Source organism: Nomascus leucogenys, chromosome 12 (assembly GCF_006542625.1).
Source record: "Nomascus leucogenys isolate Asia chromosome 12, Asia_NLE_v1, whole genome shotgun sequence".
NCBI classification, from domain to species: domain Eukaryota; kingdom Metazoa; phylum Chordata; class Mammalia; order Primates; family Hylobatidae; genus Nomascus; species Nomascus leucogenys.
The window spans coordinates 31,798,813-31,824,444 of NC_044392.1; the positions used below are offsets into that span (position 1 = coordinate 31,798,813).

The following is a 25,632-nucleotide window of genomic DNA, read 5'->3' on the forward strand; positions in this document are numbered from 1 at the left end:
CTCTTTTTTGGTTATGTCTTTGCCAGGCTTTGGTATCAGGACCATGCTGGCTTCATAAAATGTGTTAGGGAGGATTCCCTCTTTTTCTATCAATTGGAATAGTTTCAGAAGGAATGGTACCAGTTCCTCCTTGTACCTCTTGTAGAATTCAGCTGTGAATCCATCAGGTCCTGGACTCTTTTTGGTTGGTAAGCTATTGATTATTGCCACAATTTCAGAGCCTGTTAATTGGTCTATTCAGAGATTCAGCTTCTTCCTGGTTTAGTCTTGGGAGGGCGTATTTGTCGAGGATTTTATCCATTTCTTCTAGATTTTCTAGTTTATTTGCATAGAGGTGTTTATAGTATTCTCTGATGGTAGTTTGTATTTCTGTGGGATCACGGGTGATATCCCCTTTATCATTTTTTATTGCATCTATTTGATTCTTCTCTCTTTTCTTCCTTATTAGTCTTGCTAGCTGTCTATCATTTTGTTGATCTTTTCAAAAAACCAGCTCCTGGTTTCATTAATTTTTTGAAGGGTTTTTTGTGTCTCTATTTCCTTCAGTTCTGCTCTGATTTTAGTTATTTCTAGCCTTCTGCTATCTTTTGAATGTGTTTGCTCTTGCTTTTCTAGTTCTTTTAATTGTGATGATAGGGTGTCAATTTTGGATCTTTCCTGCTTTCTCTTGTGGGCATTTAGTGCTATAAATTTCCCTCTACACACTGCTTTGAATGTGTCCCAGAGATTCTGGTATGTTGTGTCTTTGTTCTCATTGGTTTCAAAGAACATCTTTATTTCTGCCTTCATTTCATTATGTACCCAGTAGTCATTCAGGAGCAGGTTGTTCAGTTTCCATGCAGTTGAGCAGTTTTAAGTGAGTTTCTTAATCCTGAGTTCTAGTTTGATTGCACTGTGGTCTGAGAGACAGTTTGTTATAATTTCTGTTCTTTTACATTTGCTGAGGAGAGCTTTACTTCCAACTATGTGGTCAATTTTGGAATAGGTGTGGTGTGGTGCTGAAAAAAATGTATATTCTGTTGATTTGGGGTGGGGAGTTCTGTAGATGTCTATTAGGTCCACTTTGTGCAGAGCTGAGTTCAATTCCTGGATATCCTTGTTAACTTTCTGTCTCGTTGATCTGTCTAATGTTGACAGTGGGGTGTTAAAATCTCCCATTATTATTGTGTGGGAGTTTAAGTCCCTTTATAGGTCACTCAGGACTTGCTTTATGAATCTGGGTGTTCCTGTGTTGGGTGCATATATATTTAGGATAGTTAGCTCTTCTTGTTGAATTGATCCCTTTACCATTATGTAATGGCCTTCTTTGTCTCTTTTGATCTTTGTTGGTTTAAAGTCTATTTTATCAAAGACTAGGATTGCAACCCCTGCCTTATTTTGTTTTCCATTTGCTTGATAGATCTTCCTCCATCCCTTTATTTTGAGTCTACGTGTGTCTCTGCACATGAGATGGGTTTCCTGAATACAGCACACTGATGGGTCTTGACTCCTTATCCAGTTTGCCAGTCTGTGTCTTTTAATTGGAGCATTTAGCCCATTTACATTTAAAGTTAATATTGTTATGTGTGAATTTGATCCTGTCATTATGATGTTAGTTGGTTATTTTGCTCGTTAGTTGATGCAGTTTCTTCCTAGCCTCGATGGTCTTTACAATTTGGCATGTTTTTGCAGTGGCTGGTACCGGTTGTTCCTTTCCATGTTTAGTGCTTCCTTCAGGAGCTCTTGTAAGGCAGGCCTGGTGGTAACAAAATCGCTCAGCATTTGTTTGTCTGTAAAGGACTTTATTCTCCTTCACTTATGAAGCTTTCTTTGGCTGGATATGAAATTCTGGGTTGAAAATTCTTTTCTTTAAGAATGTTGAATATTGGCCCCCACTCTCTTCTGGCTTGTAGAGTTTCTGCTGAGAGATCTGCTGTTAGTCTGATGGGCTTCCCTTTGTGGGTAACCCGACCTTTCTCTTGGGCTGCTCTTAACATTTTTTCCTTCATTTTAACTTTGGTGAATCTGACAATTATGTGTCTTGGAGTTGCTCTTCTCCAGGAGTATCTTGTGGCATTCTCTGTATTTCCTGAATCTGAATGTTGGCCTGCCTTGCTAGATTGGGGAAGTTCTCCTGGATAATATCTTGCAGAGTGTTTTCCAACTTGGTTCCATTCTCCCCAATCAGATGTAGGTTTGGTCTTTTCACATAGTCCCAAATTTCTTGGAGGCTTTGTTAATTTCTTTTTATTCTTTTTTCTCTAAACTTCCCTTCTCGCTTCATTTCATTCATTTCATCTTTCATCACTGATACCCTTTCTTCCAGTGGATCGCATCGGCTACCAAGGCTTCTGCAATCTTCGCGTAGTTCTTGAAACTTGGCTTTCAGCTCCATCAGCTCCTTTAAGCCCTTCTCTTCATTGGTTATTCTAGTTATCCATTCGTCTAATGTCTTTTCAAAGTTTTTAACTTCTTTGCTATGGTTTTGAATTTCCTCCCGTAGCTTGGAGTAGTTTGATCGTCTGAAGCCTTCTTCTCTCAACTCATCAAAGTCATTCTCCGTCCAGCTTTGTTCCGTTGCTGGTGAGGAACTGCGTTCCTTTGGAGGATGAGAGGTGCTCTCCTTTTTAGAGTTTCCAGTTTTTCTGCTGTGTTTTTTCCCCATCTTTGTGGTTTTATCTACTTTTGGTCTTTGATTATGGTGATACACAGATGGGTTTTTGGTGTGGATGTCCTTTCTGTTTGTTAGTTTTCCTTCTACCAGACAGGACCCTCAGCTGCAGGTCTGTTGGAGTTTGCTAGAGGTCCACTCCAGACCCTGTTTGGCTGGGTGTCAGCAGCGGTGGCTGCAGAACAGTGGATTTTCGTGAGACCACAAATTCAGCTGTCTGATAGTTCCTCTGGTAGTTTTGTCTCAGAGGAATACCTGGTCGAGTGAGGTGTCAGTCTGTCCCTACTGGGGGGTGCCTCCCAGTTAGGCTGCTCGGGGGTCAGGGACCCACTTTAGGAGGCAGTCTGTCCATTCTCAGATATCCAGCTGTGTGCTGGGAGAACCACTACTCTCTTCAAAGCTGTCAGACAGGGACATTTAAGTCTGCAGAGGTTCCTGCTGAATTTTTGTTTGTCTGTGTCTTGCCCCCAGAGGTGGAGCCTACAGAGGCAGGCAGGCCTCCTTGAGCTGTGCTGGGCTCCACCCAATTCCAGCTTCCTGGCTGCTTTGTTTACCTAAGCAAGCCTGGACAATGGCGGGCGCCCCTCCCCCAGCCCCGCTGCCGCCTTGCAGTTTGATCTCAGATTGCTGTGCTAGCAATCAGCGAGACTCCGTGGGCGTAGGACCCTCCAAGCCAGGTGCGGGACACCATCTCCTGGTGTGCCGTTTTCCAAGCCCGTTGGAAAAGCGCAGTATTAGGGTGGGACTGACCCGATTTTCCAGGTGCAGTCTGTTACCCCTTTCTTTGACTAGGAAAGGGAACTCCCTGACCCCTTGTGCTTCCCAAGTGAGGCAGTGCCTCGCCCCACTTCGGCTCGCGCACAGTGCGCTGCACCAACTGTCCTGCACCCACTGTTTGGCACTCCCTAGTGAGATGAACCCGGTACCTCAAACAGAAATGCAGAAATCACCCGTCTTCGGTGTTGCTCACGCTGGGAGCTGTAGACCAGAGCTGTTCCTATTCGGCCATCTTGGCTCCACCCTGTATGCACTATTTTTTAAATTATTTTTATCTCTTTTGAAATAATTAGGTTGCAGCTTTCTTTTATGTGAAAATGTTTTATCATGCCTTCTGTTTTCGACCATGGGATCTCTCTTGTTAGTTTTGTTTGAAATTAGTTTTCCTGAATTTTTAGGAGAGCAGGATAGATCAAGAAGCATTTATAGCTACACAACTGTAGAGCTTCCTCTTCATTTATGTTCATGATCCTCATGTATTCAGAAATGTGGTCTTGTACTTTCTGAGATTTACTGACTTTGTTTTCCTTACCCATTTTTATCTAGATTTTTCTCTTTTTTATGTCCCTACTATCCCTGTTTTTCTAAACAAATGAAATATTAAGTGTTTCTGGTCATCTTGTATTAATGATTTTATTTTAAAATTTGGGTTATATTTCGATTTATAAAAATATGAGATTTTCGTAGTATTATTGACTAGCCACAATATCAAATGTAGTTTGTATCTTTAACCATTTTTATTCAGAGGCTCCAGCATATCTCATAGACCTGATGCATGATAAGAACAATGAAATCCGAAAGGTCTGTGATAATACATTAGATATTATAGCGGTAAGTAATTATTTTTTCTACACAAAGTATAATTGACTTCATCTTGGGGGAAAAAGACATTGTAAACTTATTTTAAACAATGCATTCAGTGTAAACCCAACTTTGTATTTTGGTAAGATTCAGGATATACAATGATAACTAAATTTACTTTTTAAACATTAGTAAGTTCTTTAGCTTTCAACTTTTAAGTCATCGGCTCCTTACTTAAAAATATTTTATAGGTATTCAGAGTTCTGATCTACATGTCATCGCAGAGCCACTTGTTTTTCAGATAAATTATTGTATAGGAGTGGGGAGTTGGAAGACAGTTTCTGTCAAAACATTATCAATTTTGTGGTTTGGCCATTAAATTTTTTTAATAAATAAAATCTTGTATCAGCTATTTTTTTCAGTTAATTGATAGTTTTATTTTATACATACAGTTGTCCTTTAAGTTGCTTTGAAATGATGGGAAATACAAAAATCTTAATGTTATTCATAGTTTTGGAGGTTTTTAAAGGATACATGACTAGAGGGATATGATCAAAGAGATGATCTAAGTGTTGGGTTAGAAATTGTGAACCATGCAGACTTACTGCCAGCAATTTTGCTGCCTACCACAGTCTTCTGCCTGGATTTGGGCCTTGCACCAGGGCTATACCAGATACTCGATTATTTTGAGTATTTTTTTATATATGGCATATACTGCTACGCACAACCAGGTTGCTTTCTTTTTCGAACTGGATTTGGCTCACCTTTAGAAAGTTTATTGAATGTAGCCTACTCAGTAGTTTTAGAAGTTTAACTTTAGCTTTTTAAACAGATCAGAATAACATTTTCTTAAAAAATCAATAACTTAGTTGGAAATCCACTAAGTTGGATTTTCTGCTAGTGATGTAATCAGGAAACGACAGTCACCATTAGGAACTTCATCGTCACTTTCTCACATTTTATTTCAGAAATTCATCTTAATTTGATATCATCTGTTTTTTGGATTTGACTAAGTATCTCATTACTGGTGTAGAACTAAATGGATACGTTGACATTTTAGCTTTGATTTCTAAGTCAGAATAGAGAAACTGTACATATTAAATCCCCATTCTACGAACACATTTCACACATAGGTCACTGATCACAGGGCTTATGAATATAGAATATTTAATGTGCCTATAGAATAATTTCATGGCTCGTACTATTTTCTAATAGATCACAGTGCCATTGTTGTATATAAAGTATATAGTATAAGAACAGGAAACTTCTTATAGTTCTATATGTGATTATCTTACTTGAAGCAACAAGGAAAGGAGAGAGTTGTCCGTCTGTTATGCATTACATTTAGCATACTTTTTATCTACCTTCTGTCTAGGAAAGGTAGCTAGAAGATAATGTTTAGATTCACATACTAAGTGTATGTGGTTTAGAATGTAAGTTGATAGTTCCCAAAGGCCAACTCAGCCTTCATCTGAAAATATTTTGTATAAAATACGAATGTATTTATTATAAAATAAAAATTTTATTTCAAATAATTTCTAAACTCTGAGCTTAAGTCTCTCATCTTAAAACTGGAGTCACCCCCAACCCTGTATCTCTTTTCTCTTCTAGATACTGTCTTAGCTCTCCTTCTTTCTAGATCCAAAGTTTCCAAACAGTTGTCTATATTTTACTTCCTTCATTTCCGCACTTTAAACCTATGAAAATTCTGGCTTCTGCTTCCATTGCTGCATTGAAATGGTGCTCACTAAAAACACCATCAAGGGAGAATGTGAAGTTTTTGTTCAGTTAGCATTAGTAATGGCTAAATAACAAACTTTTTAAATTATTAGAAACCTGCTTAGGAGAGAAGTGGATGATCTCTTAAAATTCTTTTTACCTCTAGATAATGATTTCCTAGTATTCTCAGCATGACTGTATTCTATAATAATAAAAAATCCAAAAAATATATAGACAGAATGGGAATATTTGTAGCTTAAAGCAATTTACCTGTAAGAAAACAAACTTATCTGCCACTGAAGACAGACAGTGCAGAATAATACTAAGAAAAATTAGATGCCTTGAAAGCCTTGGGGAAATATACTTTCTGCAGTAAAGTACTTGTCCCCCAAATTATGCAAATATTATACTAGTGAAGATTTGTTTAATGTAGTTGGACCCAAGCCCTCAACTGATGAATTGAAACAGATGTGCAGTGGCGGTACTCTGGATACCAAGGAGGATTACATCACTTGTTTACATGATACAGTCTCTGTGGCCTCATCAGCACATTGTCACCTGTGTGACTACATTACTTGTAGCTTGGGGAGGCAGGGAATGGTGTAGGTGCAAAGAGGAGCAGGGAGGTAAGGAGAGAGAAGCCTAGAGCTAGTTGGTCTTCCAAGGGAATTATAAGTCAGTTGACTATTGCCTTTTTCTTTTCCATGAAGACAATCATGGGAATCATGAAGGGAAGAACATCACCTACCCCTCCGATCTAGAGAGCTTCTAAAAACTCTAATTAGATTCGTATCCTTCAGTATATCCTCAGCTTTGCGTGAAGTATTTGAGAACCTCAGAAATCCTCCCTTGATATTTCTGGTTTGTCAGACATTTAATGCATGTTTATTAAGCACCTATTATGTGCCAAACACCAAGACACTGAGAACACAAAACTCAACAATACAAAGTTCCTTGAATATAAAAATTTACAATCTAGACCCCAGAGAACACTGAAATACTATTCCCTAAACGTGAACTGGCGTTCCAGAAGCAGTACTACTACATGGCCTATCACTAGATTATTTGTACTAACGGCACACTGTATCTACAGGGTGTTTACAGGAAAAGGGATATAACCAGGTTCTCTGGTGAAAGACTGATTTCTGTCATCTTTCTAGCCAGTGTATGATTTAGTTGTGACATAGGTTTGTGTCACTGAGATTTTGAATGGTACCTCTTCCTTTTTAAATAACTCTTAATTATAATCACGGGCAGATTGTTTTTATTTTAATAATCTGGAATTAATAGCAAGCTCTAATATTCTAAACTTGGAAAAGTAGGTGCTACCTTCATTCCAGACAGACAAAATTGTACTTAATAAGCCTGGTTTATTAAAATGAAAGAAACCAATACAGCTTTAAATGTAGCTTCTACGACACCCATTGTTATGGTCTCTGCAGAGATAACCAAGGAAGCCTGTGTCAGAGAAAAGGTGGGCTTATTAATAATCTTGCCAGTAAGGGAGAGCACTTTAAGAAGTATCTTACAACATCTTGAAAAGAAGTTACAGAGAAGGTTTCATAGGGTTAGGGTTAGCATTAGAACTCAAGCTTTCAAGAGCAGGGCATGGGTAAATGCTGGTCACTTTTAATTGGCATGCAAGTTGGATGTGGGAGTAGTGATTTTCAAGTGAATTGTTGGCAGAAATTTCTAAAATTTTCTCTTTCCAGACCAAGCAGAACTGGTTCTTGCTTGTTTTGCAGTCTTGGTAAATTCTTTTATTTCTTAGTATAAGTTTGATTTTTATTTCTTAATCGCATATAGTCTAATTGGGTTTAATGAGATAAATTTAGTTAGTCTTCTTTTATAGTTCATTTTTATATTGCATAAACCAAAAGGCGGACATTTAGGATATTTTTCCAACTTGTTAGAATTTAAGCATATACACACATAATTTTATACATAAATGTGTGTGTTTCCTACCTGTTATTCATGTTACTTTATTTTTTTTTTAATTGGCAACATTTAGACTTAAAAGAATCCATGCATAGTATGAAAGAAAAAAATTATTTCTTACTTAAATAAATGTTATTTAGTTATTCCTTTTACTTTGTGGTCAAGACTAAAGGTCAACACTTGGGGCAGTCTTATTGAGAAATAGATAGTATGTGCATAAAAATCAACTTTATTATGTATGTTAAATTATAGGTATGTCTATCGATATTATTGGGATTAATTTTTTTTAAGATAGAAAAAGTATCTTGTTAGCAGCTACCACCGTAACTTTAATGAGCAACTAAATTACTCCAGACTTGCTTTAATTTAGTATGAAAAATTATATTAAATAAACCATATTACAGTCTCAATTAGGGGGCTGCCACATTAAAGGAAAAAGGAAAATCTGTTTTCCATCAGTTATGTTAGAACACAAAGCAGATCTATGTAGCTCTGTGTTATCCTATAGTGTGTTAATCAGATACAAGGTGTGACGGAAGCCAGTGACAAAGAGTTTTCCTGATAGTGAACAGGCTCTGATAATAGGCTAGTTAAGGCTTCATAATGTTTTGGTGGTTAACTAGTAAACAAAATGATGTAGGACTTCAAAAAGGATGGCCCATTCCATGTAAAATCAAACCATCAGTCTTTCACGACACTTTAGAATTTATGGATACTGAGTGCTTAAAATCATAATGTCAGGAGCTAAGAAGAGAAGGAAATAAAAAACAAAGCATGTTTTTCTTTAAATACACAATAAACTCAAGTCTCAAAGGCAGGACACCAGGTTGTACTCCTTGTGAAAAGAAGTATTTCAAAAATGAAGAAAAAACTATAATCCTAGAGTATTTCCACAAAGGCTTTGGATAGGTTTTGATGACATACCTTAGCTGTGATTCAGCTGTGACATCCCTGAATTCTCATAATTATTTTCTGATATGGGGCTGGGGGTAGAGGGGAGTGAATAATAAGAGGGGCTAGAGATTGGTGGATGGGGTTAGAGAAAATTTATTTTAATGATGTATGTTGATTAAAATTTTTTGACATTGGGTTTTCATTTAAGAATTGCTTGTTAACTTTTTAAAAGAAACTCCTATCCTACCAGTACTTTTCAGTTATTTGGGATAGTTATTTCAACAGCTTTATGAATTCATGGTATAAATCATAGGTTTTTATTTAGAATGTTAGAGCTTAAGTAAGTCTTAGTTTTGTTTCATTTTTGAAGAATCTGAGACCAAGAGAGATTAGAATACCTTTAGAAGGTTGTATACTTCAGTTAGTTGCAGAACTAGAACCAGAGCCCAGGTCTCCTGACTCCTAATCCAATGTTCTTTATATTATGCAGTACCATATTATTAATAGCTATAAATCCAGATGCTGAAACACAAAGAAACTCACTTTGCCATGGCTACTAAACTATATTCATTGAGGATTCCCAAAGCACATAGAGAAGTTAGAGATTCCCGAATGATGGTCCATAGGATATGATACAGCAAATTGTTACTGAAATGGAAAAGGGAAAAAAATAAAAAAGGAAAGGTTTGTCCAGGAGGGGGATATAATGTTGTTAACATGTTTTATTTTGGGAAAGTACTATATATCTTTACTTTGAGATTCTTTCTCACATTTTTTAGTCTGCAAATGACCCTTTAATAAAACAGGAAAAGTAGGTGGCAGTTGATTTACTTTTAATATTTGTCCCCAAAATGTGCTTTTGAACCTTCCCTGAAGTCTAAAACCATTGTCTTAGCCTATTAATTTACTGTACTTGGTAAATAGAATCTCAACAGCCTTAAGCTAAAATATTTCATTTTCAAGAAATCTGGTAAACCTTTTCAGAAACATAAACATAAATGGTCAGCATTATACAGCAAAACAATGCTATTTCATTTGATTCTAAGTAACATTTACTACTACGGAAAAAGAGAAGTAAAATTATTTTAATGAATATTGTGTTCCTTATGGCATATTTCATTCTAAGATGCTTTATTTGGTAAACAGTTGAAAACCTGAGGCAACATTATCACAAACTAGAGCAAACTTTTATGGCACAAGTCCAATATCTTAATAATGTTTCATACTTAGGCTGTAAATTTTTTAAACACATTTTAAAATATTTTCCAAAGTTATCCATTAATACTGGAGTTAAGAAAGTCATTGAAAACTGGTGGGATATAGTAGTTATTATGGTTCCATCTTGCTAAAGTTTTTATAGGTATTTTTCCTGTAATTTTCCATTTTCAACAATGAAAATATTACTTTTATAATCATGAAACTCCAAATATTATTTCACAGTTATGTTATGATTCTTTAAGACTTTAAATGGAAAAACTTTTAAGGCTTTCATACTGTTAAGCCAAGGTTTTTTTTTTTTGCCATTTTCCGTCTATGATCTATAACAAAGAACCATACACACATATTTAATTTCAAGGCCACCTCTTATGAAGACTCTGCTTGCCAGTGTAGTAGATTCATCATAGTAGGATTCTGGAATCATTGTTGGATCTTTTGCAAGATATAATTTTCAATATCCTAAATACACAGTTTGGTATAGAATAACATGTGCTGTGTCGTATTTCCTGAGAGAAGAGCTGTTTTGCTTCTTTTTTAGAGCTGAGAAAATAACCATGGTATTTTTACTGTGATCCTGTAAACAATAATGCATGTTAATTAGTATGTTAGTCATAGAAATTAAACCTATTGTTTTATAGTACAAAATGCTTAAAAGTTAGAATACAATTATTTTAAGTAAGAAAATGATAGTACAATCTATATCATTGCTACCATACTTTTTAGGCTTATAATGTCAAGAGATGCACTGGTTCTATACAATAATTCAATCAAAAACTGATAAAAGAGAGAAGGTGAAAATTTTAAAGGAATGTGTAAGGGCAGTCATTATATTTGGTGCTAGGTTCTGTGCTAACTCACTGCCTTGGAAGATCAGTTTTACCAAGAAAATATCAAAAGTTAGTCATGGATGCTCATGGATATTTTTGGTTTGTGTGTTTGGACTTTTGTCAAATAGATTTGATCATCTCTTTTTAAACTGAGCCTTGTATGTATAAGTTTATTAATAAGAATAATGATGTGAGCTCATAGGGTGATAAGAAGGCTAAAGTTAGAAGGGCAATTGTTTATGAAGAAACTTCTTTGTTACACATTTTTACATTTATTAGATATATTTGTGTTATTGTTAAATTAGGATAATCTTAAAAGAGGGTGTGAAATGATAACTCGGAGTAAGCAGGATTTTTGTTTGTTTTTTCAAAGCATTACTTCCTAGGCTAAATACATTTTGTGGAAATGTAGTTTAAGGATATTTTTATTTTAAATATTACCTACCTCTGTAACATTTCACAGGTATTAGTAGGAGTCAAGTTTTACTCTTACTGGAATAGCAGACCCCATATTTTATATGCTTTGGGCACTTGACTGAATTTTAACTCCTGTTCTTTCACCAGGAATGAATATGCTTGAAATTTAAATTACAATGAAATCATCAGATCATATGATTTTTCTGTCTTTTTCCTTGAAGGAATACCTTTTCGTTCAGATAATTCAATCAGATTTAAATTTTTCTACACTTTTACACTGTTGGTGGGACTGTAAACTAGTTCAACCATTGTGGAAGTCAGTGTGGCGATTCCTCAGGGATCTCGAACCAAAATGAAAAATTAGTTTTATGCCTCTTCCCAAGTGAAACAAGCTACTATTCTTTAAAAAAATAACATTCAAATTAGTTCTGTATTTAATGTGGACTTACTAGGATTTCTGGTATTTTATAAAGCATATTCTGAGAGTTTTGGTAACCCGTAACCAACTTACTTTTTAGAAAAAAAGCCAATTAGTGTGGACAATTTGTCCACATTGTCATTTTGCTTTTTAATGTATTAAATGTCTTACCCCAATGGATATAATAAATTTATCCTTTCTTTCTACTGTATGGTTATGTGATCACTCTTTGTAAATTATCTGGCCATTTCTAATATGACAGTATCTTTCTGCAGCTAACTTTAATTGAGCACATACACAGACACACATATGGCAACAAAAAGTGTACTCTTGTGAAGCTATATGAATCTTAAAGAGGTTCACAGTTATATTTAGCGTTTAGGCTAAATTACTTTGAAGCTGATCATATGCATATATTACATAATGAGGCATCGCTTGGTATTTAATTTTGGAATCCCAAAGTGAACCACAAAACTGCTTGTAAACAACATCTCTGTGCATATTATTTTTCAACTCCCTCTTTTCCCAATACCCACCCAAGTATGGCCAGCTCAGTAAGAGCATGATTGAGAATATGATAGGATAATATACTTACCAGACCAGAAGCTACTTCTTCCAATATCACTCCTTGGTCAACGACTTCCTCCCATATCACTGCTTGCTTATGAAATCTTAGAGCTGAAAGTTGTCCCTGGGGGTTATTTGTTATATTCTCATTCAATAAAGAATCCATTCTGCAGGAACTCTGACAAATGTTCATTTATCCTCTGTTTAACTGCCTCTTCCACATTGCTGGCCCGAGGCTTACAGTGCTGTAGTAGCCACAGCCAGCTGTGTACCCTGGATCAAGTTACTTCAGTGTTCTGGGCCTCATTTTCTCATTTGTAAGATGTTGATAATTATAGTACTTATTTCAGGGAGCCATTACTTGAATTAATTAAGGTAATGGCTAATATTTATTAAGTGTTCTCAATATAAGTTATCTAAATGCTTTATATGTATTATCTTCTTTTGGCAGAATAATTTGTGTGTGATCAGTGATTGGGTGGTTGTATAAATTACCATCACATTCAGTCACTGTGACCATATCAATAATACTAAGGAGGTATGGCATTTGGATTTATTATTTATATCTGAATAGTCTATTTCAAGTATAGTATCAGATGTAACTGAGGTAAAGATCTTCAGTTGTTTAATTATTAAAACTCTTATCAGTTGAATAAAAATGTTTATTATTTTTACATAATGTTTATGATAGCTCTTAATTTTATGCAACTTAATTTTAAAAAATAATATTAGGAAATAGATTGATGACTAATAGAAATGTTAATAGATAACTATTAGATAAGAAGTCCCAGCCAGATACCGTGGCTCATGCCTGTAATCCCAGTATTTTGGGAGGCTGAGGCAGGCAGATTACCTGAGGTCAGGAGTTCAAGACCAGCCTGGCCAACATGGTGAAACCCCATCTCTACCAAAAATACAAAAATTAGCCGGGTGGTGATGGCAGGCACCTGTAATCCCAGCTATTCTGGAGGCTGAGGCACAAGAACCACTTTAACCCAGGAGGCAGAGGTTTCAGTGAGCTGAGATCGTGCCACCACCCTCCAGCATGGGTAACAGCAAGACTCCATCTCAACAAAAAAAAAAAAAAAAGGAAAAAGAAAAGAAGTCCCATTATTGGGTATATACCCAAAGGAATATACATTGTTCTACCATAAAGAGACGTGCATGTGCATGTTCATTGCAGCACTGTTTACAATAAGCAAATACATGTAATCAACCTAAATGCCCATCAACAGTAGACTGGCTAAAGAAAATGTTATACATCATGGACTATTACATAGCCATAAAAAAGAACGAGATCATGTCCTTTGCAGCAACATGGATGGAGCTGGAGGCCATTATCCTAAGTAAACTAACACAGGAACAGAAAACAAAATACCACATGCTCTCACTTATAAATGGGTGCTAAACATTGAGTACACATGAACACAAAGAAGAAAACAAGAGACATCAGGACCTACTTAAGGGTGGAGGGTGGGAGGAGAGTCAGGACTGAAAAACTACCTATTTGGGTACTATGCTTATTACCTGGGTGACAATCTGTACACCAAACCCCCATGACACACAGTTTACCTATATAACAAATCTGCACATGTATCCCTGAACCTAAAATAAAAATTAAAAAGAAAATCAAGTTTAGTAATTTGGTTGCAAAATTGTCACTAGCAGTACTATGGTCAAAAAATATCCTCTACCTTCCCCAACTTCAGTTGAAAGGGAGCATCTGTATATTTTTTAAATGTACATTATAGCACATACAATCTGACAACTGACACTGCTTGGATTTGCTGATAATGTGAAACGTGAACAAGTTATAATTTTAACAAGAAAATTACAATAATAATTACATTTATTATAAAATCTCAGATTTTATTTTTATATCCCAGAAATGTATTCTGTGATAGTGATTTTGATTTGAGTCTCAGCTTGAATTGAAAAATTGCTTAGTATTTAACTAAAATATATATTTGGTCTACCTCTTAGTTTTTGTGATCACCTTAATAGTGCTATTACCCTGCATCCCTCTAACTCCTTTTTAGACAGCTGTAACCAAATATGTTTAAAGATATGACAGAGGAATTTGAAACCAAGAACTCTAACAATGACATGAAATATCTGAAGCCTTTTATTTTCTATCCATGCTATCATTTCTGCTGTCTGTTGTTAAAGCAATACACTACTCAGTAGTAGCTGCAACCTATGGGACAAATAGTAGATGGAGAAGTTCTGCTGTAGCTTACAGTAATTTGCCTATTTGTCCTTCAAAACCATTCACCAAGAACGTTCTCTCTGACAAGTGTTACAGATACACCTGTCGGTGACTCTGACAAGTGTTACAGATACACCTGTCAGTGAATAACCCAATCTTGCTCCATAGGAGTTTATGATCAAAACAAGAAACATTTAAAGAAATAATTACAACCAACTAAGATCATTAATTTGTGTTTGGAACAAAAATTCAATTCTGATATTTGTTTTCTGTAGTAAACCATTTTAGCAGCTAAAACAATACTTTAACAGTACTTCCCCCAGTGTTATCTAGACTAAAAGATACAGCAAAATATGTCATTTTATGCTAACTACCTGCCATTAGTGCCACAAATGCAGTTGACTCTTGAACACAGGTGTTAGGGGACCAATCCCCCTACACAGTTGAAAATCCATGTATAACTTTTAACTCCCCCAAAACATAAACTAATAGCCTACTGTTAACTGGAAGCCTTACTAATAGCATAAACAGTTGATTAACACATATTTTGTATATGTATTATATACTGTATTCTTACAATAAAGTAAGCTAGAGAAAGGAATATTTTTAAGAAAATCATAAGGAAGAGAAAATATATTTACTATTCACCAAGTGGAAGTGAATCATCATAAAGATCTTCATCCTCATTGTCTTCACATTGAGTAGGCTGAGGAGGAGAAAGAAGAGGAGGGCTTGGTTTTGCTATCTCAGGGGTGGCAGAGGTGGAACAAAAATCCATGTATAAGTGGACCTGTGCAATTGAAATCCATTTTGTTCTAAGGTCAACTTTAATTATAGTCACAAGAACTCTTTGGAAACTGAAGTCTTACTGCTTGCTTAAATTCTGGCAATATTTATGTAATATTAAATAAGAATTTATGAAATTTAAACTTTTCTAGTGTTTGCCATTGCCATTAGTGATCGATAATACAAACAGACTTCTTTATGTATGTAATTGCTTTTCGTTGGCTATTATATAAAATAATCCTGAACAGGTATTTTTAGTGCTTCCTCTGACCCAATGAAGGCCCCCCAAAATTCTCAGATAAAAATACTGCCGTCTGAGTGCCAAGTGAGTTAGCTTATATAATAACAGTTGACTGTTTTCAATAGGAATATGATGAAGAATGGGCTAAGAAAATTCAGAGTGAAAAGTTTCGCTGGCATAACTCTCAGTGGCTGGAGATGGTAGAGAGTCGTCAGATGGATGAGAGTGAGCAGTACTTGTATGGCGATGATCGAATTGAGCCATACATTCATGAAGGAGATATTCTCGAAAGACCTGACCTTTTCTACAACTCAGGTGATAACCAAAGCGAAAATAAACAGTTTATATGCTATGAATAGAAATTTTAATCAGCCAGCCTTGCACATTCCCAAGCTTAATAAGCACTTCTTTTAGTTTATGAATGGTCTGCTAATGATTTTAGATGTAACATTTATATATAATAAGCAAACCTATTAACTTACCATTTTTTTTTCCAAGTTAGTCTTTGATGGAATCTCCCTAAAAGGCTGTAGCCAGGAAAATTAATTGTTCTTAGAAGTTTATTAATTGCTAGAATGTGTAACTTAAATGGACAACTTCAAGATTTCTGACTTCTGTTCAAAAATGTAATATTCATTTTTCTTCTGGATTTATTAAATGCATAATTTATTCATCATTTGTTTTCCAAGATATTTAATCTTAACAGTTTAATTTTGCCACGGTTTTGCTTTAGTTTCAAACTACCAAACTCTATATGGTAACTTTGGGGACAATTAGGCACGAGTAATTGTTTATTCTTTCTAAACTATGCTAATGTTTTTAAGGTAAAATTTAATATTTATGTAAATCTTACATGTATTATAACCTTTTTGCATTACTACCTTTTTCCAAGGATGAGTTTGACAGAAAGATTGGTAAGTTTTTGCATATTCTAGCTCTCACTGTTTTGTACTGTTGCCAACATTAATATTACTTCATTGAAGTCATTTAGTTGAGGAGAGGAAGGAAAGGATTTCTATAATAATTAAAATCTCTAGCAAATTGAAGATAAAAATCATTAAGGTGATTATATCTGAATTAGTGACTCACTTTTTTTCTACTATGTATTTCTACTATGCATTTAGTGTTCTCAATATATGTTCTCTAAATATTTTGTGTATTTCATTTTATCTGAACAATTTGATCAATGATTGGATGATTATGTAAATTACTATTACATCTGATCACTGTACTCACATTAATAATACCACTCACATTTTCATTCATGTGTTTTCTTGTGTATTGTTCAAATTTTCCATAGATATTATGTATTATTTTTTGTATTTGGTATAGATGTATAAATCATGGAAAACTTATGCTTTACTCTGAAAATCAAATAGATTTCTTCCTAATTGAACTTTACAGTAGTTATGAAATGCTGCTTTGTGTTTCAAACCAGATGGAGTAGATCATTAATTTCAACCAAACAGAATTTCTTAGTTCAGTAATGGCAAACAGCTGTTCCTTACATATTCAGTATTCATGAAGTAAGATGATGTAAAATATATATGATGCAAATTTTTTTAATAGAAATCAGAATATTCTTGGAGTCAAGTTTCTTGCTTTGAAGATTGATAGCTACCTTTCATAATAAATCAATTACCAGTTTTCAAAACCAGATAAAGCTATTAACCACCTCAGTATTCATCATTGTTGTTTTAATACAATTAAAATTTCAAAACAGATTTCTAAACAGTTATACCACATTTCCAAAATTAATTTAAATTAACCTCTTAAAGTGAAAATCCTAAATTTTTTTGATACTTTATAATTACAATGTATAAGTTATGCTTTTGTGAGAAAACAGTTATGCATATTTTCATACACCAAAACTTAGAAACATTTAGGTTTTTTTAAATCTATAGCCTGATGATATGATAGACATTTGACAGTAGAAATTACATGCTGTGAGTCTAAAACTAAATTTCTTATAGCAAGAAATTTTTTTTAGTTTAGTGATTATTTTACCTACATCATTTTCCATGGATAGTCCATGGACTAAATGAATCCCTGTAGCATTTCTTGATGTGTCTCATGGAAATCTAGATAATATCAGCCTCCTTTCCTTTATTGTGTATGATTGTAGCATCAGAAAACATCAGATAAATTTCTACTACTGCAGATTTGTTTGAATGCCTGAACCATGTTTTTAAGCCTCTGGGTCTCCCTGAAAATTTAGGCTGTTTCTGATAAGAACAGCTTTAGCAGCTTTTCAGCCACAGAGGTCAAACTGAGAGGCTCGTAATTCCCTGGGTCTTATCTTTTACTTTAAAATGAAATGGCATCTGCTATTTTCTAGTCATTAGCATCACTCTCTGTATTTTCAGACTATTTAATAGTCAAATGTATATGATTCTCCCATGTTTTTTTAAAAAAATCTTAGTATTATGTGAAATACAAAACTAGCATCTCCTTTAGGTACAGTATTTTTTACTTAGTCTAAAATTATTGTGATTGTAGTCACTAATTAATGTCCTTTGCTATTATGAAATGAAGCTGTTTGCTTTACTACTTTTACCCATAGAGGAAATATTTTGTCATTTATAAAGCCGTATTGCTACTACATATATCTAAATGACTTTTTATTTTTAATTGTTCTTCATTAATTGTAGTGAATCTTATTCTTAGTATGTGAATGTATTACTGGAATATGAAGCTTAAAATGGTTTGTTCTATCTCAGGAATATTGTAAAAAACATAGTTTTCATACTACCTATGTATTTCTGTGATGTGTCTTGTAAATTATAGTCAAATAAATTATTAATAAGATTTATCATTTTAGTTATTTCTTTTTCTCATATTCTACACTACTGACATCTATTTTCTCCCATAAAGTCACAATTTCACCTTTAGCTAGTTCACCAAAGAGCCCAATGTTATATATTCATTTGACTTTAAGAAATAAAAAGAGGCCGGGCATAGTGGCTCACAGCTCTAATGCCAGCACTTTGGGAGGCCAAGGCAGGAGGGTTGTTTGAGGCCAGGACTTCAAGACTAGCCTGGTCAATGTAGTGAGACTTCGTCTCTACCAAAAAAAAGAAAAGAAAAAGAAATTACCCAGGCATAGTGGCATGTGCCTGTAGTCCCAGCTACTCAGAAGGCTGAGGTGAGGGGATTACTTGAGTCTTAAGAGCTCTGGATTATAGTGAGCTATGCCAATCGGGTGTCCCCACTAAGTTCAGCATCAGTATGGTGACCTCCTGGGAGTTGGAGACCACCAGATTGCCTAAGGAAGGGTGAACTGGCCCAGACCCAAAAGGGATTAAGTCAAAACTCCCATGCTATCAGTAGTGAGATCATGCCTGTGAACAGCCACAGCACTCCAACCTGGACCAATTATTAATAGCAAGACCCTGTCTCTTTAAGAAAAAAAGTTGGCCTGGCACAGTGGCTCATGCTTGTAATCCCAGCACTTTGGGTGGCCAAGGCAAGTGGATCACTTGAGGTCAGGAGTTCGAGACCAACCTAGCCAACATGGTGAAACCCCGTCTCTAATTGAAAATACAAAAATTGGCCGGGCGCAGTGGCTCACGCTTGTAATCCCAGCACTTTGGGAGGCCGAGGCGGGCGGATCACGAGGTCAGGAGATCGAGACCACGGTGAAACCCCGTCTCTACTAAAAATACAAAAAATTAGCCGGGCGTGGTGGCGAGCGCCTGTAGTCCCAGCTCCTCGGAGAGGCTGAGGCAGGACAATGGCGTGAACCCGGGAGGCGGAGCTTGCAGTGAGCCGAGATTGCGCCACTGCACTCCAGCCTGGGCGACAGAGACTCCGTCTCAAAAAAAAAAAAAAAAAAAAAAGAAAATACAAAAATTAGCCGGATGTGGTAGCACATGCCTGTAATCCCAGCTACTCGGGAGGCTGAGACAGGAGAATCGCTTGAACCCGGAGGCAGAGGTTGCAGTGTGCCAAGATCGCGCCACTGCACACCAGCCTGGGCAACAAAGTGAGACTCCATCTCAAAAAGAAAAAGAATTAAAAAAAAGAACTGTATTTCAGTAAGAATATATGATATACAAGATAATATATAAGAAGATATTGAGTTTTTGTATTTTTTTAAATTCACAATGTTTATAAGACAGTTTTTTAAAACTGGCTTTCAGAAATCAGAAGGTTGATAAATTACCTGTGCTGACAACAAATTTGCTTTGGTTTCATCACTGATCTAGTATATGCTCTGTTTTGTTCATAACTGTCTTTGTCATCTTACTTAGGGCATCTCAGAAAGGTGTGCTTCATAACTGTGGTCTAAAAGGTTTTATATAATTGAGTACTGTAAATATGTATAATACTCTATAGCTTAGAGTGTTATGGTGTATATCATCTGTGTTTCCTGTTTGTTCTCTGGTCATTTCAATGTTACATGAAATACTTTAGTTCCTTGTTAGTATCTTTGAAACAACAAGTTTAGAGTAGGAATTTAAGACACTCCTAGATTTATTTGGAGAATAAATAAGAAGCTATGATTCTTTTTTAATATTTCCCTAAAAGAATTAATTTTGGTGGAACAATGTTAAGAAAAAATAGATATTTCCAAAGAAGTTGAGGTGCTTGAGATGAGAGGCTTTAACGGAATTTTTATACCTCATTCTAGTAAAGAAAGATTACTCATATGTCAGAGCTGCCTAACTTTTGTCAAGCCATAAAGGGCACTGTAGAAGCTGCAGTTTACTGAATCAACCACAGTGTCCTAGGAAAATTAAAAATGAAGTTGGGCACTGTAGCTCATACCTATACTCCCAGCACTTTGGGAGGCTGAGGCAAGAGGGATCACTTGAGGCCAGAAGTTCAAGACCAGCCTGGGCAATACCCTATCTCTACAACAAATTTTAAAAATTAGCCAGATGTGGTGGTACACATCCCTGCAGTCCCAGCTACTCAGGAGGATCACTTGAACCCAGGAGTTTGAGGCTGCAGTGAGCTATGATTGTACCACTGCACTCCAGCCCGTGCAACAGAGCAAGACCCTGTGTCTTAAAAAAACAAGAACTTCAGAGGTATAAATTTACTCTTTTTTTATTCACATAAGAGTAGATATATTATTGAACTAGTTGTATTCTGGATTTATAAAATTTCTGGCTGAATCTTTAAAGTAAAAAATTTTTAATTTGATCTTTATTTGATGATCGCCCATTTTATAGTGCCCTGTATTCTGTTTATCCTTTTGCTACTCATTGTTCCCTTTGAAGACAATAGGCATTCTGAATCAAAAATAAGATGTTGAGAATTTGGTCAGATTTTTACTTAATTTCTACCTAATCTGGATCACTTCACTATGTCATATTTTATAAATATAAACTTTTTTACATAATTCACATATCTTTTCACTTGGCTTTATTTATGAAATATTTCTTAGTGTTAAATTATTTTATTGGCATGCCGAATATCTTTGTGTGTATTTTCCATGTGTGGCATATATTTTATTTTGGCATTTTACTTAGCTTTGTTCCTCTAAAATTGGCAGGTTTCTTAAACTCTGATTCTCAATTCTTTGGTTTTAATTTAACAGAGAAACTTGTTGATTTTTGTGTTCTTAACCTTGTTAGTTTTAGCCACTTTCACAAAATCCCAGCCATTTTTAAAAAGTTTACCATATAAAATCACAAATTTTTATATGGCTAGAATCCATATAAAATCACAAATTTTTATATGGCTAGAATCCATATAAAATTGATTTTTTTATGTTGCTTTACTGTCTGTGGTGTCTTGTCATTTTCCATGATTTCATTTTTTTTAACTTTTCAGTGTTTAGCTGGTCTTTTTGATTTATAGAAACTTTAACTTCTAGTGGACATAAAAACTGGATTAAATATTACTGACACTTTCAGTAGAAACTCGAACAATCTCTTAAGTATTTTAAAGTTAGTAAAGTAATAGGACAAATACCAAAGGCGTCCATTAACAATTTGACAATTAAATAATAATATGTCATTAATATATGATGTGTAACAAATGGATATATGTATCAAATGAGTAGTATGGGAGTCTTATGGAAATACAAATTACCCCACTTAATTCGTTTGCCAACTCTATTACTTAGTTTTACCATTCACTCCATTTTTAAGACCCTTACTCCTCAAACAGATTTCATCATTTAACTCTTACCTGTCTTTCCAGACTCAAATCTGTTACACTTCTGCCTCCTCCGCTCAAAGTAGAATTTTCTGACCCCTCTATAGCTTTCACTGCCTCCACACTTATTTGGTACTTATATCCATTCCTTCTGTATGTCATTTATTATAAATTACATTTTTAATTGCATCTTAAGTGTTTGTCTTGTATTTCACTTAAACTAAAATTCTTAAAAACAGAGGTTATGTATTGTAATTTTATACATTTCCCACAGGACCTAGCACAGTATTATGCATGTGCTAAGTATAAAATAATCATTTGGTGATTGAATAATTTGCCTATACTGTATGCCAAATGTATAAACAATGTGGTGGGTATGACCTAGCTAATGTTTATCTGCAGGCCACTCAACAACCCAGCATACTTTCAGAAAAGGAAACTTTGAAAGGCCTCAAAGCTATCCAAATAGTTATTACAAAAGCAATATCCTAACGTATTTGTTCTATTCATTGAACAGCTCTGAAGCCATCACTTAGATCTTTTTTTCCTCAGATTCTTTTTATTCTTAACTTATTAATAATTCTATCAAAAATAGGTTATCTAGATTCTTAGATTGGAACAAATGAGAAAGTAGTATAACTCTGTAATCAGGAAAATGTCTTAACAAATACTTAAATTTAGGGAAAGAAGCATGTTATAAGCAAAGAAAAATAAAAAGCATACTAGTATAGAGCTATTTAGCATAGGTAATCAAATATATCTCACAACCCTAGGGACTGTACAATATTTAGTATTTATAATGAATATTGAATAATCAAGAAATATTTATGTATAGTATATCCTTTTAAGAATATAAGGAGTGTAAACTATATGAAGATTTCTAATGTAAGTTTGTGCGTGTGTTTTAATGTCTGGCACTTAAACTGTCAAGTATTGCTTATTTAGAAATTCACTTATTTGGTATATCTGATTCCCTAATCATGCTACACTAATAAAGCTGTGAAATACAATAAAGTATTACCCTTTACCAATACCAAACTATTTAATACCTCCTTGCCTTTATTTGTTCTATTTCCTTAGCCTGAACCATCCTTACTGTCTGTCCCCACCTTGCTTCCCGTCCTTATCTTTTTCTTTCTTCTCCATACGAGACCATAAGCCTGCTTGAAGGCAGAGACTAATTCCTCTCTGTATAGTGCCAAATACATAGTAGATGCTCAATGAATGTTCAGTTGTTGTGCTGCATTATTGTGAACTAGTACTTAAGGTACATACAGTCGTCTGTTCATACTCCCAGAGAGAACAACATGTCATGCTAACATTTTTCTTTATAGATTAAATATACAAGTTATTTTCTTATTGTATTGCTTGATAGATTGGTTTTTCCTATACATATGTTTTACTGGTTACCATTTTTTTTTCTTTCTAGATGGATTAATTGCCTCTGAAGGAGCCATAAGTCCCGATTTCTTCAATGATTACCACCTTCAAAATGGAGATGTTGTTGGGCAGCATTCATTTCCTGGCAGGTAAACAGTTTTCCAAGAAAAATCTAATGTGTGGTATCTGTTGCTTTTGGAAAGCTAAAATCCTCTTCGCTCTCCATTTCTCTTCTTTTTCATTAAGAGGGGAAAAAAACCCTCAATCTTTTAAAGGGCATGTTTGTTTGATTTTAAATTAACTTATGAAGTCACATTTTCTGTATTTAAAAAATGGAGATCACAAGGCCAGGTGCGGTGGCTCACGCCTGTAATCCCGGCACTTTGGGAGGCCGAGGCAGGCAGATCACGAGGTCAGGAGATGGACACCATCCTGGCTAACACGGTGAAACCCCGTCTCTTACTAAAAGTACAAAAAATTAGCCGGGTGTAGTGGCGGGCGCCTGTAGTCCCAGCTACTCAGGAGGCTGAGGCAGGAGAATGGCATGAACCCGGGAGGCGGAGCTTACAGTGAGCCGAGATCGCGCCACTATACTCCAGCCTGGGCGACAGAGCGAGACTCGTCTCAAAAAAAAAAAAAAAAAAAAAAATGGAGATCACAGATCTAAAACAAAATATGCTCTTCAAGTTGGAAAATATAGATTGTCTGTTGACACAAACAGTACTTTTGCCTAATTAATGAATGCAGATTGTTTCTGAGTGTTTTCCAAAGCCATTAAAATATAAAATGAGAACAGAAGACGTGTATTTTAACAATTACCCAAGACATAGCTGTTTTTAAAAAGTTGGTGCTTTTATTAAATTGAAGACTTTTCCTCCCTAGATGGCACTTTATTAAAATATTTAAGAGAAAAAAAATGTCAGGCCAGTATTGTTTTGCAATTATAATAAAGTTCCCCACAGCATACATCCAGCTTTATTACATAATAATATAATAGATTTTTAAAATCTCACCAGAAAGTATAAACAATATTTTCCTCTTCATATCATTCCTAGAGGTGTAATATTTTAATTAAGGCTGACTGTTGACATTTCACATTAAGCTAGTCCAGTGAACAGATACGGTGTTATTTTCCCTTAAGCCTATTAATTTTTTTCTTCTTAAATTCTACTTTTCATTAGGATAAGCTATTTTCTATGTGTAAGATATGTTCATGTATTTTTTAAATGAACAATACAGTTGTGACCAATGTGCGATAACTCTTAGTGATCACTTGTAATGCTGTTTTAATCTAATACTAATTATAATAATTTCAACCATTATCGATTATCCATTGTATATAATCTGTTTTACAAATATTCATCTTATTTATTTTAACTTGCACAGCAACATTTTAAAACAAGTATTATTATATGTTTTACTGATGAAGAAATCACAGCTCTAAAAATTCAAGGTTAACTAACCAATTCACACAAGTAGGATGATGGAGCAAAAATTTGAACTCAGGTGTGTATATCACCAAAGTTTATGTTCTTTCCAGTGTAACATGCTGCCTCATTTGGAGGACACAAAACATACTGTAGTGATTTTTCAGCTTTTTTGATCACAACCCACATTAAAAGAAATACCTTTCATATTTGAACTTAATTCATACTTACATATTTGTTTATATACATGTATCTACCTATACATATATATGTAAATTGTTTACATATATTTATCTATCTATATATACGTGTAAAACAAAAATTTCTTAAAATGGTACTCTACCTGTAATACACAATTATATTTTATTATATTCCATTTCCTGTTTTAAATGCAAACTGCAACTCACTAAATTGATTTTACAACTTGCTGATGGTCATGACCCAAAGTTTAAAAGCATGGTGGAAAATCATAGGAGTATTACATGAAATGTAATAACCTTATGTGTAGTTCAGTGTTCTGTAGTGTACCTTAAATAAATAGTAGCCCTTTAAAAATTGTTTCATCTGTGTACTAGATTGTCATAGTAAGAAACACCTTGCTTTAGCAAATAAAAGCTAAACATGGTTAAATACTAGAAAGCATATGGCTTTTGATTACTTCTGATGCTTCTGGCTTTATTAGCTATAATTATTTAAATAGAGGCTCTGTTTAATCATTATAAATACTGTACTCTATCAGATGACAATTCACCATACAAATGTTTTCTGAAACATAATTGGGAAAGGAGGAAATGATTTAGGTATGTGATCTTAATATTTATATTGAAAAATTTTGCTTATAGAATTTATAAGATTAATTATTCTACCATTACTTTTAGCAAAACATTATTTTTGTATCTCCTGCAGATACTGTGAATCTAAAAAAAACCAACTGCTATAAATGATGAATTACTTATTTGAGAAAGACTTGCTTTTTATTTAATTATGTGACTTTTAAAAGACTAAACATTTTCACTAAAATATAGAAAACAATCCTTTTTTGTTCAATTCAGCAAAATCTCTAATTTCTAGTATTCAAAAATGATTACTTTATAAAATAATAAAAGTTTCGAGAGAGATAAATGTATTACACAAGTTATGTACTGGGTCCGAAGATTTCAGGATTTTATTCCTCCATTCTGTTAATAAGATTTTTTTACATGACTTTGGGAAAATCCTTTTACCTTTGTACCTTTACTTTCTTTTCAAAAGT

The 25,632-nt window shown here is 34.6% G+C and overlaps 1 protein-coding gene across 3 annotated transcripts in view; it reads left to right on the top strand.

The window, feature by feature from the left end:
• Positions 1-25,632, top strand: part of KIFAP3 (kinesin associated protein 3) — a 163,987-nt gene that overhangs the window by 105,803 nt on the left and 32,552 nt on the right. For all 3 annotated transcript variants that reach the window (XM_030823994.1, XM_003258855.3, XM_003258856.3), the window contains exons 17-19: positions 4,173-4,258; positions 15,588-15,777; positions 23,003-23,102. In XM_030823994.1, the coding sequence (XP_030679854.1) occupies positions 4,173-4,258; positions 15,588-15,777; positions 23,003-23,102 (376 nt within the window). The remainder of the gene's footprint in view (positions 1-4,172; positions 4,259-15,587; positions 15,778-23,002; positions 23,103-25,632) is intronic.